This window comes from Amblyomma maculatum, unplaced genomic scaffold (assembly GCF_055883805.1).
Source record: "Amblyomma maculatum isolate TAMU_Amacu unplaced genomic scaffold, ASM5588380v1 scaffold_13, whole genome shotgun sequence".
NCBI classification, from domain to species: domain Eukaryota; kingdom Metazoa; phylum Arthropoda; class Arachnida; order Ixodida; family Ixodidae; genus Amblyomma; species Amblyomma maculatum.
Genome location: NW_028146738.1, coordinates 35,498,448 through 35,517,164, shown reverse-complemented (window position 1 = coordinate 35,517,164; position 18,717 = coordinate 35,498,448). Strand labels below are relative to the sequence as shown.

Genomic DNA, 18,717 nt, shown 5'->3' with positions numbered 1-18,717 from the left:
GAGAGAGAGAGAAAGGATCTACAGATGTTTTTGACGCCTGAATTGGTGAAACTGGAGCTCTGGCGGCACTGCTGGATTGACCTGCAATGAAAAGTGCCTCGGGTTTCCAATGAGTGAGTGGCGCGCCCACTTGCGAAAAGTAAAATCGCTTCTAGCGTAATGAATACCATTTCTAGTGGCATGAGTACAGGCGCCAACGCGCCCCCTTTCCAACCCTCCTCAGCAGGCCGTGGCGCGCTGGCTTATCATCTGCGTGTCTTTTAGAGGCCAGTCTATAGTCTTGACATAGCCCAAACTTCGTTCGAGTAACTGCTCCAATATCGCACTACAAGATCGACCCCTCCCCCCCCCCCCCCCGCGCCCTTGGTCTGAAGGAGCCTCGCCCATTACCACTGGTCCGCAGGGGATCCAACACATTTATGGCTGAGCGCCAGTGTGCTAAACAATGCATAAAAAGAACCACCGAATGCGATATATTCATTTAAGGGAGAGCTGACGGTGTTTCACTTAGTCGCCATGAGAGCTGTAAGCATCCTGTGATTCTATGCCGGTGCGCTGCATTGAGCAGGTAAGCCGAACGCTTTGCAGGCACAGAGGGTGGCATGTGTCATTACTAAGCTTACTCATTCGAAGAACGCTGTTTTTATTTGCACGTTTGTGCACCGACCTATCATTTCAGCGAAAAATGGATATAGGAGCTGAACTTGAGGATCTGCGTACGAACTTTCTCTGTTGGAGTTAATACGACATGGAAAGCGCAACTTCGCGGGTTGTTTTTAATCTGATATTGGTTCATTTCATTCTGGGTTTCACATGGCTGCATGTGTCAGTGACAAAGTATACCATAACTGTAAAAATACATCGACGAGTGACAGTTATGCTACTGGCAGATTTCCAAGCCAGGTGATGGCCGTGTATTGCACGCAGAATCGAACTCATGAATTCGATCACAGGAAGTATTCGCATCCTGGGCTTGTCAACAAAACACGAACATCGCCTGCTTTTGCTAAGACAAGGTAATTTTCACCTCTAATTTCATGCTGTTCAATTGGTATTCACCCCTGCGACGTGACATGGCGCGAACCGGCACCGCGTACGCTGACCAATTACGGGGCGTGTGAATAGAGTGCAGTAGAAATAGTGTCGAAAACGACACAACACCAATGGAATGTTTCCATTTTACAAAGGCCGACAAAAAAACAAAACAAATATTTTGTCGAATCAATATTTGCAATCAAAAATGTGCGTGTTAGCAAAAGCAAATGGTCAGGCGGGGTCCTGCTTTTGGCCAGTAGGAGGGAAGGATATCTCTGATTTTGGGCAAATTTTCGCCTCCATGCTTTCGGCTCGTTTGTTGCAATTTATAGCCATCTTATTCAATCTTAGTATGTCAGTGACTGTAAAGAAACGTTAGTTTTTTGCCAAGGTTCTCGAAAAAGAGAAAAAGTGCCCAGCAAATTAGCCAAATAATGTATCTAGTAAGACCGAGACTGAGGGGCGGGACAGTGGTGTATCTGCACCCAAGTAAAGGCGGACAGCCCCAATAAAAGCTCTTTGTTAACAAGGGAATCTACCTTGAAATACGTGTGTTCAATTGTGGCCCTTATCTTTTGATTTTTCTTTGCTATAGCCACATATTAGCGCCCTGCGAAGTGGCAACAAATCCTGGCATGCATTTGCAATGTTCCGGCAAAAAGTGTTAATGCACTTTTATGACTATATTCACTGAAGCGTCGTCCGCTCAATTCGAGGCGGGCAGGGAGCAAGCACGTTTCGCTCATTGGAAATAAGTAACAGCGTTTCACTACTGTAGCAGATGTTCACTCTTACGGTTTTGATTACTTTGCTGGCTTTCATGAAATTTTCTAGAAGGAAGCATTTGTCAGATAACTTGGTAGAAAAAAATGCATTGGCTGTTGTCTTACCCCTCTGCAACTCTACAAAACGCACTTAACCCTGATGTATGACGTAAATCATAAAATGATCTACAGAAAATTTTTGCCATTATCTAATTCAGAAGAACTAAAAACCTTTACCGAGGGGAGCAATATATCGGAAAGCGACATGTTTTTCGTCATGTCCTATTACGGGCACAGTTTCTTGTCTGAATCATTGGTACAAGTAATATGAAACTATGAACGGGGAATGAAAAAATATGGTGCTTTCTTGTGTGAGAAAGGAGAGACATTGTGTAATTGCTTAACTAAGCGATACTATAAGAGAAATGTAAAGAAGTCGGGAAATAAGCTCGCGACTAGAACAACATACACAGCCTCGCCATATTGAATAGAACGTTCAAACCGCATCTCGTGTCTTTTCTTAAAACCATGCAGTAAAAACTCTAGCGGGGACGTCAATTTGGTAGCTACAATGAAAGAAACGCGCAATAAAAACGATCAGATGATTGTAACTCTGCTTCCTATTGTCTCGCACGTGCATTGTTTGAAGACGAGGTGAGACTAGACAGGGAGCTTACCTAATCAGTCGTCTGAAGAGTGCAACAACTGCAACGACAGTCCGGTTTTTGTTCTGCTTGTTTATCGCATAGTAGAGCAGGTACCCACTGCAACAAATCACATGTGATCGGTCGTTGCCATTTTTGATTTGGTAACATCCCTCAACAATCACTGAAGGACTCAACGCTACGGTATGTGCAAGTGCTGAATTAACAAGAAGCAGAGGCAATGCTCCATACTTTGAACTTGTCTTTTAGAATAATCAAACCTGTCCTGGAAAGAATACACTTAACACGATGAGCATGAGGTATAAATTTCAGCGATAATGAGTAAAACGTCTTATTATCTAAAATATTTATTTTTTTCTCTTTCATTAAAAGCTTCAAGGTGCGTCTGAATGAAAACTGCACATTGCTGCGAATGCACCAGGGTAGCGCCGGCCTAATGAGGGCTCGGTTCCTAAGTTACTTGCTTGCAGCTACTCTCAGAAAGCTACCGCACGTAAAACGTAAATAGAGTAATAACGTAAATGAATTAAAGGGTTCGTTCAAGTTTGTCTTGTTGCGTCGGTCACCTAATCTAAAATACCCGCTTTTTAGCACTACAAACAGGCGCAGGCGAAGTAGTTTAACTTTTATGTCAGTGCGAAATATTTGGCTTGCCTTAAGAAGCAAAAGGTGTCCCCAGAGAGGTAGCCTGCTGAAACAATTACGATTTCCCATCGCTCCGAGAGAGTAAACATGTTCAAAGTTCTCGCTGAAAAGGAAAGTAGACATCACTTTTTCTTTGAATCGCTTATTTGTGCTTTATACTTGCAACCTGCATTCGTTAACCCTTAGCTTCTGATTTAAAGAACGTTGCTTTCCTAAACACTTATTACAAAACGCTCAGCGCAACTGGAGCACACAATCCTTTCATGCTCTTTTACGAGGGAACTGTGACAAAACTGCGCTGGCTTCAGGAGACGATAATATCTGCGATGAAGGACGCTGTGCCGCTTCGAAGATCCGTGTAGTGTCATGGGCAAAACTCTGCCGTCCAACGTACTAAGAGTGCGAGCAATGAGAGCAGACTTCTAGATCAGTGTCACTGGGTTAAAATACATCTTGTATTTTCTACAAGCGATACTATTCCTGCGTGGCCGCAAGTGCAGTAGAATACTTTGACTCATTACAATTTCAGCGCATTTAAAACTTTGTAGTAAAGAACCAGGCATGGTATTTAAAAAAATATCAAAAGGCAACAAGGTTGGCAACTGGTTTAAAATGAATATTGAAAGGCCTTGTACGAGGAGCAAGTATTTACTTATTACATGGTACTAGGAATCAAAGGCATCTTCATACGATTTTTATAGGTCCTTTAAGAAAAAATGTGGGAGTATGCAGGAACCGATGTGGGGCATAAATCATCCCTAGAGAAGCATGCAGGACTGGTAGGAGGCCACACAGAATGTGCATATAGCTCCCGGGTTCTCCTTAGCAGATTCCTGTAACTCATGTATATAGCATATGAGATATATTTTGTAGATATCGTATGAGTGAATAGGTCCTGTATTTTCTCATGGCGGAGATGTAGGTCCTCTTTATTATGATAAAATGGTTGTATTGGTTCCTATACCATTAGGACTTCTTTGTGCAAGTTTGCAAAGGCAAATTTTGATATACGGGTGCGATGTTCCAGCTAAATGTGCTCAAGAGTTCAAAAGCAACCTAGCGTTTTTTAAATTGAAATAAATGAGCAATATTTAAATTATATATTGTAGCGAAAGCTACACTGCGCTAGGTTTTCAAGCCGTTGGCGTGTCACCGTTGCACCACGTTGCCTAACTGTCTCGTGGTATAGACCGAGAGCTGGGCCAACACCCCCTAGACTTAGAGAAGGCCTCGCAAGTGCCCCTCTCCACAGTTTTACGGCAAGGCAGTGAGGTCTGAGGATGGATCAGCGACGCCAAGCGCAAGCGTACGCAAGCAAGGCGAACTGGAACTCAGCCTGAGTGTGCTTGTTTTCTACCTATGTTTGCTGTGTTCCTAACCCGTGCTGCATAGGTGCTTCCGAGTAAGGTACCTACAATGCTTAGATGTTGTTGTGACCCAAACTGTCGCTCTAACTACGCCAATGGATCCAGAGCGCACGTGTACATGTTTACGTCGGCTCAAAATGCAGCGTGGACAAAGGCTCTGCCCCGGAAAGACTTCACACCGATGAAGTGCCCTATGGAAAGAAAGCGTTCTGGTTCGCTTCCTGATACTCGTGCTGCTATTCACCACTGTCTGATTTAGCATGATTTATTAATGCGTAGGCGTACTCATATCGAGCACACAATTCGGAAGACACAGCTACTTATTTATAATCGACTAGCATTCGCCCTGTTTTCAGTGCGGCACAAAAATGTTTTGAAACCTAAATTATTTTCTTTATGGAAACAAGTTTACTTCGCTAGTGGCCACGTGGTCGTATTTGCCGTAGTAAATGACTGCTTTAAAGCCGAGTTAGCTGATCGCTGCTTTATTATATTGATGGCAATCACTGATCCCCCCTTATGCAGCTTTGTTCTTCATATTTACGTATTGATGGAAATCGGTGATCCCACCTTATTCAGCTTTTTTTTTTTTTGCGACCAGCACTTTCGTGAAAGCGACTTAGTATTCAAGACAAGCTAAACCGAGTGTTATCAATGTCCTGATATCATTTTTCAGTGGCTTGCCAGAACACTCTTGCATCACAAGAAGTCCCCAGGCGGACGAGGACGAGGCTGCCCGTTCTGCACACCCCTACGGACTTGAATTATTCCTGTATCGAGAGTTGACGCAGCATGTGGCCTCCGCTTTTTGGCAATGGAGCTCACAATTTCAGCGAAGAACAAGGAAGAATTTTGCAGCTGTCGCCTCGGCATTAGAATTATTATTAATATTGTTATTATTATATTAGTCCCTGGACTGCATCTTCGCCTTCCACAAAACATAGCGCGTCGCGAAGGAACACTGCTGTGCCGTCTACAACTCTTTGTGAAAGATGTAGCTGGGAAGAGACGATCGATCACCTCTTGTGGGAGTTCATTGCTTTTTTTGAGCGAAAGACAAAGGCTGTGTAGTGCTCTAAACCGCATCGATCCTCGCCTTGTGAGAGAGAATAAGATCCTTGGTCCGAATTCCCTAAAAACAAGGCACTGTTTTGTTACTGCTATTGGCTTAAGTGACAAATTGTTACGTTGTTCCTCACCTCTCTTCCCCCTTTTAATCTTCTTATTGCTCTTCCTCATTGCAAAGTAAGCAAATAGAACAATGTTCTGAGTAATATCTCTGCCCACCATCTTAATCTTTGTTTATCCATCTATCAATAAATGTACTCTGAGAGGAAAGTTCGCACCTGTCTTAATGTTGATTCCATTAATTCTAAATCAAGGTGAAAATTTCCTGACAACTTCACTTCTGCTATTGAAACAAATGCCAGGTGGATTGTATTAAACTTCTCATATATTTCAAATGACTGGCAATATTAGATATTCACAGGTAAATAAACTATAACACTCTGCATCGCTAGAACTACAAATTTCAAGTGTGACAGAGGTAGCTCCAAGAGCAGCGTAGAATAAAAAGAAACGCAAATGCGTAGGGTGAAGCTGACTTTCAGGGTGATCTCACTGTAATGACGTCACATAACATTACACAGGCCTTGTCGACGGCCGAGGCGCCCCTGTATTGGCAGCCATTATCAGAAGCCACGACTACGAAACATCTCAATAAATTGCGACAGCGCTCGCTTGCGTAGGAACGAAAGCAAAATTCATAATTAGTGACAACAAAACAGCCATCTACAATTACACAAAGGGCAGGATCGCACCAGAATCGGTGAGAATCCTGACCGGAAAGCAGCTGAATAGAAAAGAAAGAATAATATGGACTCCAGTGCACGCGTCTGTTCCTGGCAACAAGGCGGCACACGAGTTAGACCGAGATCTCTACTTCTGGGTAACCGTGGAGCCGCCTGATTGCCAGAACATGGACGAACGTCAATTAAATTACACACAAATAGTCGAAAATTATAGACAAAGCAGCAAGCTGGTACCACCACCGAATAAGCGTCTGAGCAACAAAGAGGCGACCGCATGGCGGCGTCGGCAGGCAGAAATTACATCCACCCGGTCTGGGCCTATCACGTCCAAACAGATGAAAGACAGCGCGATAAATGTAAGCAATGTGGGGAGAAAGGGACTCTCAACCATGTAATTTGGGATTGCGCTAGCTCCCCAGGGGCTAAGACAAAAATACTTAGTAGAGAAGCCTGGGAAACCCTTTCGCGGAGCGAGGACCCAACTCTTCTGAAGCAAGCCATCCGCCTGGTGGAAGAGGCCGCAAGGCCAAAACCTCTTTGCCTGCCTCTAATCGCGGAGGTCCCGGCCCCCGTCCCCTAGGCCTGCGTGCCGGGGGCGGGGAATAGGGGGCCTCCATTCTGGTGGAAATTAAAGTTGTTCACACACACACACACACACACACACACACACACACACACACACACACACACACACACACACACACACACACACACACACACACACACACACACACACACACACACACACACACACACACACACACACACACACACACACACACACACACACACACACACACACACACACACACACACACACACACACACACACACACACACACACACACACACACACACACACACACACACACACACACACACACACACACACACACACACACACACACACACACACACACACACACACACACACACACACACACACACACACACACACACACACACACACACACACACACACACACACACACACACACACACACACACACACACACACACACACACACACACACACACACACACACACACACACACACACACACACACACACACACACACACACACACACACACACACACACACACACACACACACACACACACACACACACACACACACACACACACACACACACACACACACACACACACACACACACACACACACACACACACACACACACACACACACACACACACACACACACACACACACACACACACACACACACACACACACACACACACACACACACACACACACACACACACACACACACACACACACACACACACACACACACACACACACACACACACACACACACACACACACACACACACACACACACACACACACACACACACACACACACACACACACACACACACACACACACACACACACACACACACACACACACACACACACACACACACACACACACACACACACACACACACACACACACACACACACACACACACACACACACACACACACACACACACACACACACACACACACACACACACACACACACACACACACACACACACACACACACACACACACACACACACACACACACACACACACACACACACACACACACACACACACACACACACACACACACACACACACACACACACACACACACACACACACACACACACACACACACACACACACACACACACACACACACACACACACACACACACACACACACACACACACACACACACACACACACACACACACACACACACACACACACACACACACACACACACACACACACACACACACACACACACACACACACACACACACACACACACACACACACACACACACACACACACACACACACACACACACACACACACACACACACACACACACACACACACACACACACACACACACACACACACACACACACACACACACACACACACACACACACACACACACACACACACACACACACACACACACACACACACACACACAAACGCACGCACCTACGCACGGACGCATACGCACACACACACAGGCTTTGTAGTAGTCTGGGTGGTGTTTGCTGCTCCGCGGCGCCTCGCGCTGTTCTACAATCACGTGATGCGGAGAGGTCGCGGTAAAACGCCAGTGCGTCGGCCGCTACCAAGCAGTGCGGCGCCGGTGAACACTCATTTATAGGTCACACACAACAGAAATACCTACAACGGATAGTAGAAGACTGAAAATGTATAACCTAAGCTACATATTGGTAGGGCACCGGAGGCGAAATCCAGTGTTGCGGCTTCAGAATCCACCTGAAGCACTAGTTTTTGATTCCTATTCTTTGTAATCAATGGCCTCCATGGCAATTGGTCAACAGCACTAAAAATGTCATACACTTCTCTTGGTGTCTGTGGCTGTAGGCGCTCATCGTATGTACCTCACAGCAGCCCCTTAATTTCCGCTTACTTGTTTGCTATAGCTCATGCACCGAGTCATGAAGATTTCAGAATAAAGTGGGCGCTAACTGAAGGTTGTCTATGAATGGCTGGTTGCCTTATGCTTACAGAAAAAGAGCCGACTTCATTGAAATCTGGGGTATCGAACGCTTCACTAGGGAAAACAAATATAAAATCCATGTACCCCTTCCGCAGGATATGTACAGTACACGTGCAAACTGTGATAAAGTCTACAATTCTTGTGGAAATGGGTGGCCTATCTTGGAACCTACATTCGCCGCTTCCACTTACTGAAAACGAAGGCGATAATAGTTTCTGTACCGCCATCGACGCGGCGAGTTTCAGAGGACTTTTAATAAAATTATTTATAATAATAGTCATAATATATATTGCTCAAAATTCGGCTACAACTTCACAATGAGGCAGACCCTTCAAATACAACATGAGACTTGTTGTTCTTGGCCCAATATAAAGACAGTTTAGGTTAGTCTGATATTTTATATGTACAGGTAGAGATATGCAGCATGATAGATAAAGGAATCGAGGTGCTATTTACGATACATATCAACAAAACACAATTTTGTAGGAGATGACTGACCAGGAATACAAGACAAATAAAAAGAAAGAAAAAGAAAGTACGAAAACAAAAGTACCGCACAAACAGAGGGAAAAAAGAAAGACAAAGAAAGTACTAGTGAGTATAAAGTAAGATTTCATCCCGGCAGGTTAGGTTGGGCTTTGCAAAATGAAGTGTTTTAGGTTTTTAACTTATATCTTGAGTTTGGACTTCAAATTGACTTGAATGTAGTTTTCATGAAGGAGATTGAAAAACAGTCGGGATATATATCATCCGTGTTCCTTAAGCAAACTCTTATAGTGACGCGGCAGAAGATGTTGTGTGGCATAGAATATTGACATTCTTAAAATCACTACTCGAAAAGTATAGCTCGAGATAGAAGATACTTGTGGAGGCACCCAGCCTAAAGCAGAGTCAGGGCTTTACGGGCAAGGCTATGGATAACACTGCCGCAAAACAACGTGCATCCGGAACCCCATAGGGGAAGTCGAGAACTGAACTCAAATGCTCAGTAAGACATTTGCACGCCTGCTGCCAGATGAAATAGCTTTGTCGATGCTGCCGGAAGAACAAGCACCTTTATGGCAGCAGTAACGAGCGGGTCACTCTAAAAACTAGATCACCGTAGATAGCTTAAGAAGCGGCTGTAGCTCTAGTAGACGAAGACGAGTTTGGTGGTTTGAAACAGCAAGAGTGCTACAAAAATTACATTCGTGAGTTGATTGCCCCCGCCCCCCCCCCCCCCTTCCCTAGGTGAATGAAATTTTATACCAATGTGCAATCTTGCGAACAGTACAACTGATTTGGACTCAGGCGCACACTAGCGTTCCCGGCACCAAATTCTCCCATGCCTTGGCAGGCGGGTTCTAGCACCAAGCCAGAGGTAGAGAAGGTGGACTTTGAGCGGGAAGCGTGAAGTACGAAATCTTACAGCAAAAGCTACGACACTATCAATAATGTAGACGAGTGGCCGCTACGCCAGCCCCTATTCTAAATTGCAGGCAGGCCAACGCCTGGCGACCTCGAAACGAGGACACTCCTACACCCACTCCTGATTAGCCACATGATCCCAGTCGAAATATCAGAAATATGTATGAACTGCGATTCAAGAAGGACCCTCGAGACAACATCTGTTATGGCCCCTTTTCTTCCGGGAGAAGCTTAAATCTGACACCCCAACTCTGGGAGATCGTATCCAACGAAGGCAGTAGCAAATGAAGTTTAAATTGAATGTAGGTTCAGGATCTACAAACAAGTATGTTTGGATTAAAATGGGACGGCTTTACGGTTGTACAGGCTATGAAACTCTTAATGTTGCCTCATGAATAAATCACTGAACCTTTACTACAGTTTTTTATATCCCTGGAAATGCTTCTAACAGCAGCCCTTCAGTCGGCTTAACTCTTGCGGGATCGTGGAGAACTAAGTGATCTGAAGAGTCCCACAAAACACTTCTTATATATAAAAACTTTACCAACATGGCATAACATATAATGAAGTGTAGCTGTTCAAATGCTCTTCCATACACATGCATAATATTTACTTAGACTCCCAAAAGAGTCCCCCCCCCCCAAAAAAAAAAAAAAAAAAGCTTTCAGTTCCAAGCTATCAAGAAAGAAGTTTAAAAAATGCTCCGAAAGTGTGCCTTTAATACTTACAAATAGTGAAAGTTTTGAGAATAGAAAGAAGGTCGCAAAATCAGTATTTTTTTGCTTTTAAAAATCCAGATTGTAAAAGTGTAAATATTTTTTTTTTTTTACTTTAAGCCTGTCACGACAGAGGAGTTAAAACAGCCGACTAAAACTCTTGGAAACAAATTTGTTAAATGAAATATTTGTACGATGCTGACTTATACAGCACCATAAGTGCGTAAACGGCCTTTCAGATAGATATAAAATTATCGGTTACCTTGATAAATCTTGTGAAACAAATCTAACTCCGAGAACTTTCTGAAAAAACGTCAAGAAAGTAAAGAAAAGCTAACTTAAAGGTTAAAATCAACAACTGCAACAAAAACATTTGATGATATATATAGCAAGGAATGCTACACTGTCAAATTTATTAGCATAAAATTTCTGTGTGCTTACTGCCTTTCGGAAGCAGTGTACGCGTACAGAGCTGCGCAAAAGTTGAGAGACCACGCTAGTTGACAAAAATGCATTCCAGCATTTCCTGACGGTACGGCCGCTGTTTACAAGATCTGCATAGGGTACCCCCATATGTTTGTCTGCTTCCACAAGTACTTTTGTCAGATGAGTATTTTTGTACAGAAAAATAGCAATCGCAGCGGATAGCGTAGTCTCTTTTCTTCTGCGCAGCACTGTGATAGGGATTCTCACGTAACCAGTCTTGCTACTGCAATGGTAAAAAAAGAATAAATACATTGATGTGAAGAAAAAACAAATATGTGACGTACGTGAAATACATTTTGCAGATGCACCGTTCTCATAACTGGCGAACACATGTCCACATTGATTTCTATTTCAGTCTTCATCTGCTCATAACACAGCTTCCAGTGAATGTCTTTTAAAGCTTTTCTTTATTTATAGTTATGGCTGGCTCGTTTTGCAGCACGATTTGCAATGGGTGGCGTAGTGTAACCCAGTTTTCTTTGGAAATTTAAAATCTGCCCTTGGAGTTGTTGTCAGAGAGCTAGTTGCCTAAACCTGACTCCTTCTACCGAAAGATCTTAGTGCTAATTGGCATTCTAGAGGAGCGACTACAAGCCGACGACATAGTAGCTGTTTGTACCGAGCTACAAAAGAGGCTGCAAATCGCGCAAGAAAGCGGTGCCGTTCGGTGTGCCGAAAGAAGAGCTCTTTCAAAAATGCCAACTCAATACTTCAAGAATTCACAGGCCACTAATGTGGAACGTACACTACTGTCTGCAAGCAGCCCTTCGGCAAACTTCATGCTGCCACAATATGAATATATTATTGACGTTCTACGTTTGCATGTTCCATGAAAAAGATATGTCTTTCCGCCGGGGGTTGTTCGGACCACTTTTCCGAATGCGCCTTGCTAAGTATGGGGTTCTACTCGCTTCAAGAAAAGTAGAAGTGCTACAGTGGCAACCGCGACGGGCGACCCGCCGTTTGATAGTCGACCCGGCGCCATTCAAGCTTATGCGCCAGTTACCATGACAAAAGTGGCTTAGACTCTTACCTTCCCTCCCCCTTTTCGCTACGCCAGCTGTATCTTTTTTCTGACTTACCATTCTCCGTCGAGGGTAAATGCTGACAGACGTTACTTTCCTGAAGTAAAGCAGCATGTTGGTTGTGTTGGCGCTGGCTCATTAATGAATCAATGCCCCTGGGCTATAACAAAGACAACGACTAACCACGTACGGCACACATGTAATTTTATTAGGACAAGCAGTAGCAGCATATACAGAAAAAAAAAACAGCGGACCACACAAAAGAGCACCAGCGCGAGCTATAAGCATGTTAATGACACTGACGTCATATTTCAATGTTTAGCCCATATACATCCAACTCCCCGCTTGCAAGTGGGAGAGTAGGCATGGATGATGCCATATTAACCTTTTTTTTAAATAAGCCTGTTTAATAAGCCTCCTTGTCTTACAAGGATAAATGATCCTGATGGCGGAAAAACGTGTCAGTAAGTTAAAACAGCCTATGGTAGCCTTGTCTTTCACCTATTGTTTCCTTCATTGAAGTTCCTGAAATGCATACCAATGTGCGATTATGGGGTGCAAGAAAAAAGCCCTCAAACATTCATTCAGATGGACATTAATGCGACGGCCCGGCTGAGTGAGATAAACCTTCACCCAATGAAAGAAACTTATGCCCAGCCGCGCACATTAAGGGCACGTGCCATAATTGTTGACTAAAAACACATATCAAAGAGATAATATTGAGTGAGAAATAAACTTTTCTGCTGCCCATGGAGCCACAATCTGGAAAAGTTTAAATGAGCACATAAAACAAGCCCAATGCCATAAAGATGGCCCACATTATTTAGGTAATGAGGTGATTTCTGCTGATATACGTTTACATTAACTTCCTTGTCATCATATTTATCAAAGCTTTGAACGGCCTTATGTTAGAGTTCACATATTTTATTTCTTTGTGGGAAACCTCGCTAATTACTGATAACAGATACCCAGATGCAATCAATTTGTTGATCTACCGCGCGATACTTCTCTAGTGAACTCCGTGTACGCATTAAACGGCGATGAAAAAAAGGAGACATCCTCCGCTGAAAGATGCCGGATGCTCGAGCAAAATCACCTTCTCAGACTATGCTTTCAGCATCAATTAAGAACACGGGTCATCGTTTAAACAATGAGTGAAGTCAATATTTTCCCGATCCTCCCGGTACTTCTTTTCCTACCGTATTTTGTCTTCCTCACACAGAACCTTCCAGCAGATGTTCTCTCCAAAGCAGTAATCAAAGAAAAATGTGCCTCATGACTTGGTACCTAATGGTACTGTCAACTCTGCTAGCGTCAAAGATGGCAATGTGCGGTGGTACAGCGTCCGTCGAAGTACGTGCCTTTACCAAGAGAGCAACAGTCTTTCTGCACACAGCCATTTTTCTTTTCACCTTGCGCGGCCCTTGCGGCAGGGTTGTGTGCATCTTCGATGGTATCGTTCTGTAACTTCCCTCCACTCTGCGCTGAGCTATTTGGTGAAAGGCCATTTTGGGCCTCGCGCTTAAACGCCAGCTTGTCCAGCCTGCCCACTGGTGCCTCACAGGCGATGAACAGGAAATAGCTGAGGATGTAGCTCCAGACCAATACGGAGAAGCACTTGGATACCTGGACGAAAAGGAATGGTAAAAAAACAGACTCTCCTTCACACATGGAAACATACCTAGAAAAATTGAGCAACTTCAGGGCAAGTGTTTCTGAGTGCTATTGTTTCATATATAGTAAAACAGCAGCACAACATTCAATGTTTCTGCAGATCCTCCCTCGACAGGGCTGCAACGTTTTCATATTTACTTTCAGGAACAGTGTTAATGGGTTTCCTAGTCTTAATTACTCGTCATCAGCAAAGGGCAAATATCAAATTCACTGTTACGAACATGGAGCCTAGACCATTGCATTAGTATGTTATTTGAAGTATCGTTCAACAGTTGCTTATCATTCAAAACCGCACTCCAGCGGCTTTCTATGGGAGATAAAATCACTCGTTTTTAACTGAGAACAGATTGCAGAAGCTAACCTTTTCGTTGTATCGGAAGCATAAGCCGTTCCTGTTGATGCGAGTATGTTTGTAAAGTTATCTTACAAATATTTCACAACTCTCTCAAACGTAATGTCAAAGACGCAGCCCATTGGTTTTCTCTGACAGTTTTAACTACAGCCGCAAGCATAGGAAAAACTTCAGGAATAAATTTTGCAGCGCATAGGTAGTGCAAACAATGCCCATTAACATTTCCGTAACAGTATCTTAAACCATCACATAGCTCGCTCACATTTAAAGCGTGCCCCAGAAAGACTGAATTTGAGTGATGTGAATTATGAAGCGACTAAAAGTGTCGAAACTTATCAAAAGTGGCCGCTTATTGACAGGGAACAGGATGTCACTACAAGCGGTTTTAGCTATAGAAACTGCTCTGAGTCCTCACTGACGTTTAGCTTTTAAAATGCAAAATCGCTCTGCTGATAACGACGATAGGGCAATTGCCTTCATCTCTTTCTTCCTTTTCATTTGTTGTTGCTTAAATAATTGAAAATATCAATATATAAAAGAAAGAAAGAGCGGTCCCAGACCAATAAAACTTTGCCACGCCTAAAGCATTTTATATAAATGAAAAGGTGCAAAACAAGGAAACTAAGACAAAGTAACTTGAAGAAAAACAGTATGCGCGACTGTGCGAAACGAAGTGAGATTCAGAAGTTAGTCACTGGATCGGTGCCGGTTTTGAATGCAGGCAGTAAGAAGGTGAAACGAGTGGTCAAGAGAAAAGGATGATCATAGGTCATGATTAATGCGGTTAGGCATTGCCTAGATTTCTTTTCCAGCAGCAACTAATTATTTAAAGCAATAGCTTTTGTTCAGTGGTGCAGCATGTTCTACACCAGGCTGCTGTATGGGCGTATAATGTTACTTTAAAATCTCATCCTAAATTTTCCCTCGTTGGAATCACATTCTGAACACTATATGTAATGGTTTAGGGAAGCGTTAACCTGAGGAGGGAGATGTGTAACTTATGCAAAACTGTGTAATGTAAACAAAGACACTTTGTAAAAGAAACAAAATGACGGAGTATCGCTTAAATCAGCCTATGTAAAAAAATTCTCAGAAATAAAATGGTATATTTTATTACTATAAACATTAGTGCGTAATGTATTTAACCTAAAGACATCAAGGCTAAGCACAGCCGATAGTGACAGATATAAAGTAAAAGACAGATAATAAATAGTAGTGTTTGATCACTTAGAAACGAAGAAATGCAGTAGGAAACGGCTAGACAAAACACACTAAAAGTTTTGTGTTATGCTCGTTCTGTATGGCTGCTTTTATGACAGAATGAGTACAGGGCCAAGAACTGGTGAAAAGCGGGATATAATACTCAGTTCAATCATACCAAGATGCCAGGATGGTTGTTTAAGATATTTCTATTCCTTAAACAATGGGAAATCAGACATGAGCAATTTCACAAGCCGCACAATGCTATTAATGTGCTGAGTGACAACTGAACATCGAGCCGCTATCCGCTTGCTATAGAAAGCGCAAAAAAGTAGGCAAATTGCAGGGAGTTTGAACGTAAACCTTGGAGTTGTTGGAGTCCAGTGATGCCTCTTTGAGTAACCATGCGCAGGCGTTCGAGATGATCGATGTCGCGAGAATGCATATCTGCAAGCACTGTATTAGACGTTTCCCACGAGCAGCAGCTATCGGGCTATAGGCTGTGATAACAAGCCTGTTGACCTTACTCCTCCAAATTTCGTAGAGTGGTGGCGGTGGTGAAGATGTTTATTAATTATTGAGCCTAATGATTATTGATTATACTAATGGGTCAGCTCAATATCGTGGGGGATGGACAGGAGCTTGTGGCTCTCAGTTACTCTTAGAACGGGCGATGCGCTGTGCGTTGCTTGGGCGGTTATGCTGTTGTAATTTGCGAAAACACCAATCGCATCTGTTACAGTTAGGTAAACCTATTACATATTTGGATTGCGTGGAATCTGGCTCGATATGGAGGAACATCACAATTTAAGATCTGATTCGATTTTTACCACCAATGCTGACAGGTTCAGTTTTAGAGGAGACGTTTTCAGGCCTATTTAAGCAAACGTTGTTTTCAGACTAAGCAGCGCTAGCTGTAATTGTTCTTCATTGTCTATGAATAAGACCGATGATGTGAGTTTAGAAGCATTGATCCTCCGCTCTTAAAGCTATGCTTAGCACAGTTTCGTTGATTTGAGGCATAATCATTGGACACGAGGTATTGTAGCTATTGTCTTTGCAAAGTTTTTAATCTTCCGATTTCTCTCTTAGGTAGAACGCATCCCAAGTATCACAAAGTGGGCTATGATGTGAGGGCTCACGCTGGGCCCATGAGGGCAGCCCATACGGGCATCATGCGGGATTTGTGATTCTTTCTCCGAGGGGCCTCGTGTGTGCTACCCAATTTTACCACGATCAGTCCCAATTCGTATGCGTGTGGGCAGTTGAAATAGGGCTGCCCGCATTTGGGCCAGATAGCCGAATGTGGGCAACATACCAAAATCACTAATGGGCCCTATAGATTTCCACAGGCAGGTGGCTCCCCATTACCAAGGCTGTAATTTTTATGTCGGTTAATCCCTGCAGCACCCGAACTGTACCAGCGCGGGCTTTCGAAGGCCAGCCTGATTGGGGCTGGCCCACGTGTTGCCCTCATTAGTTGACCCTGGCATTTTTGGGGCTCCCAAATTCTATTAACCATTAGGTGTAAAACAATGAGCCCTATTTCTTTACCCAGCATTCTATACTCATCTACATAACAGAAATTTATTACCACTATAATAACGTAGGCTGGCTCACTATTCCCCATAAATTTTGGCCTGAAAATTGTTTTCAGAGCTGTGTATGGCGCAGGGAAGATTGCAAAGTAGCTCAGTACATATCCGTAAAGCGGAACAGTTACTGGTGCATATTTTCTGCCAGTGCTGCATATTAACATAGTCGCCAGAATAAAAATGATAGTATTAGCAATATCATGATCGTGCTTAGAACAGTTATGTGAAACCTCTAGAAGAGGCAATTAGCAGCGCATATAATATTGCCACACCACTGACCATCTTCTGGCGCCACCAAGTGGCCGAATGTCTTGGCACGTGGCTAAGCGTCATCCTCGTCTCTCTCGAGTTCTCGCTTGATTAAAAAGGGCCAGCTCGGGTGTTGTGCTGCTTGTTGGGGACATTTGGTGTGTTGGTGACATTTGGTGGAGGTGCTGGGTATGATCCCACGTACGTTGCCCCCGAAGACGTCAGTGACGCTGCTCATCAACGCGTGGACGCGACTCCTGTCCATAAAGCCAGCCGTCGCCTGCGAGGCCTCCAACCTGAGTTTGAACCGCTGTCCACCTCGCTACGAACCATGACGTCCACGACGAGCAGCCAGACAATCCAGCCTTCCAGCAACACCCCACCGTTCGTCCTTCTCGCACCGCGATCACCCCCATCATTTCATGGTGACCGGTTAGAGGATGTGGAAGACTGGTTGGCCAGTTTTGACCGTGTGGCTGCATTTAACCAATGGGACGACGAGCGGAAGCTAATGAATGTGTACTTCGCGCTGCAAGACTCGGCCAAGACGTGGTTCGAGAACCATGAGGCGTCCTTTGTCAACTGGGCAGCCTTTCGCCGTGAGTTACAACATTCAGCTCGAGTGCGCGCAAAGAAAATGCAGAGATTGCAATTCGTTCAAGGTCTCAACAGTCAAATGAGAGTGTGGCCATGTTTGTCGAGGACATGACGCGGCTTTTCAATCGGGCCGACCCTACCATGCCTGAGGCAACGAAGGTACGGCACCTCATGCGCGTGGTGAAGGAGCAGTTGTTCGCTGGCCTCATTCGCAACCCCCCAAGAACTGTCGCAGATTTCGCGAGAGAAGCTACCAGCATGGAACGTTCCCTGCAGGAACGGAGTACCCAATACGGCCGCCAGGCAAGCGTAGCGGCCAAACCCTGCTGCGCGTCCGTGCCAGCAGCCAGGGACGAGTCATTGCGGGAGCTTGTGAGGAGCATTGTCCGCGAGGAGCTGCAAAACCTCCACATGAATACTCCCTCTGCAAAGAATTATTCTACCGTGGACGTCATCCGTGATGAAATTCGGCGAGCGGTGTAGCCACCACCACCACCACCACCAGCACCACAAGCGGAGCCATGCATCATGACTTATAGT

General features: G+C 44.3%; 1 protein-coding gene across 1 annotated transcript in view; it reads right to left on the bottom strand.

The window, feature by feature from the left end:
• Positions 1 to 13,784: 13,784 nt before the first annotated feature.
• LOC146172557 (nose resistant to fluoxetine protein 6-like) overlaps positions 13,785 to 18,717 on the bottom strand; it is an 85,818-nt gene continuing 80,885 nt past the window's right edge. The window contains exon 15 of the mRNA XM_084585802.1: positions 13,785 to 14,136. Within this exon, the coding sequence (XP_084441928.1) occupies positions 13,825 to 14,136 (312 nt within the window). The 3' untranslated portion in view covers positions 13,785 to 13,824. The remainder of the gene's footprint in view (positions 14,137 to 18,717) is intronic.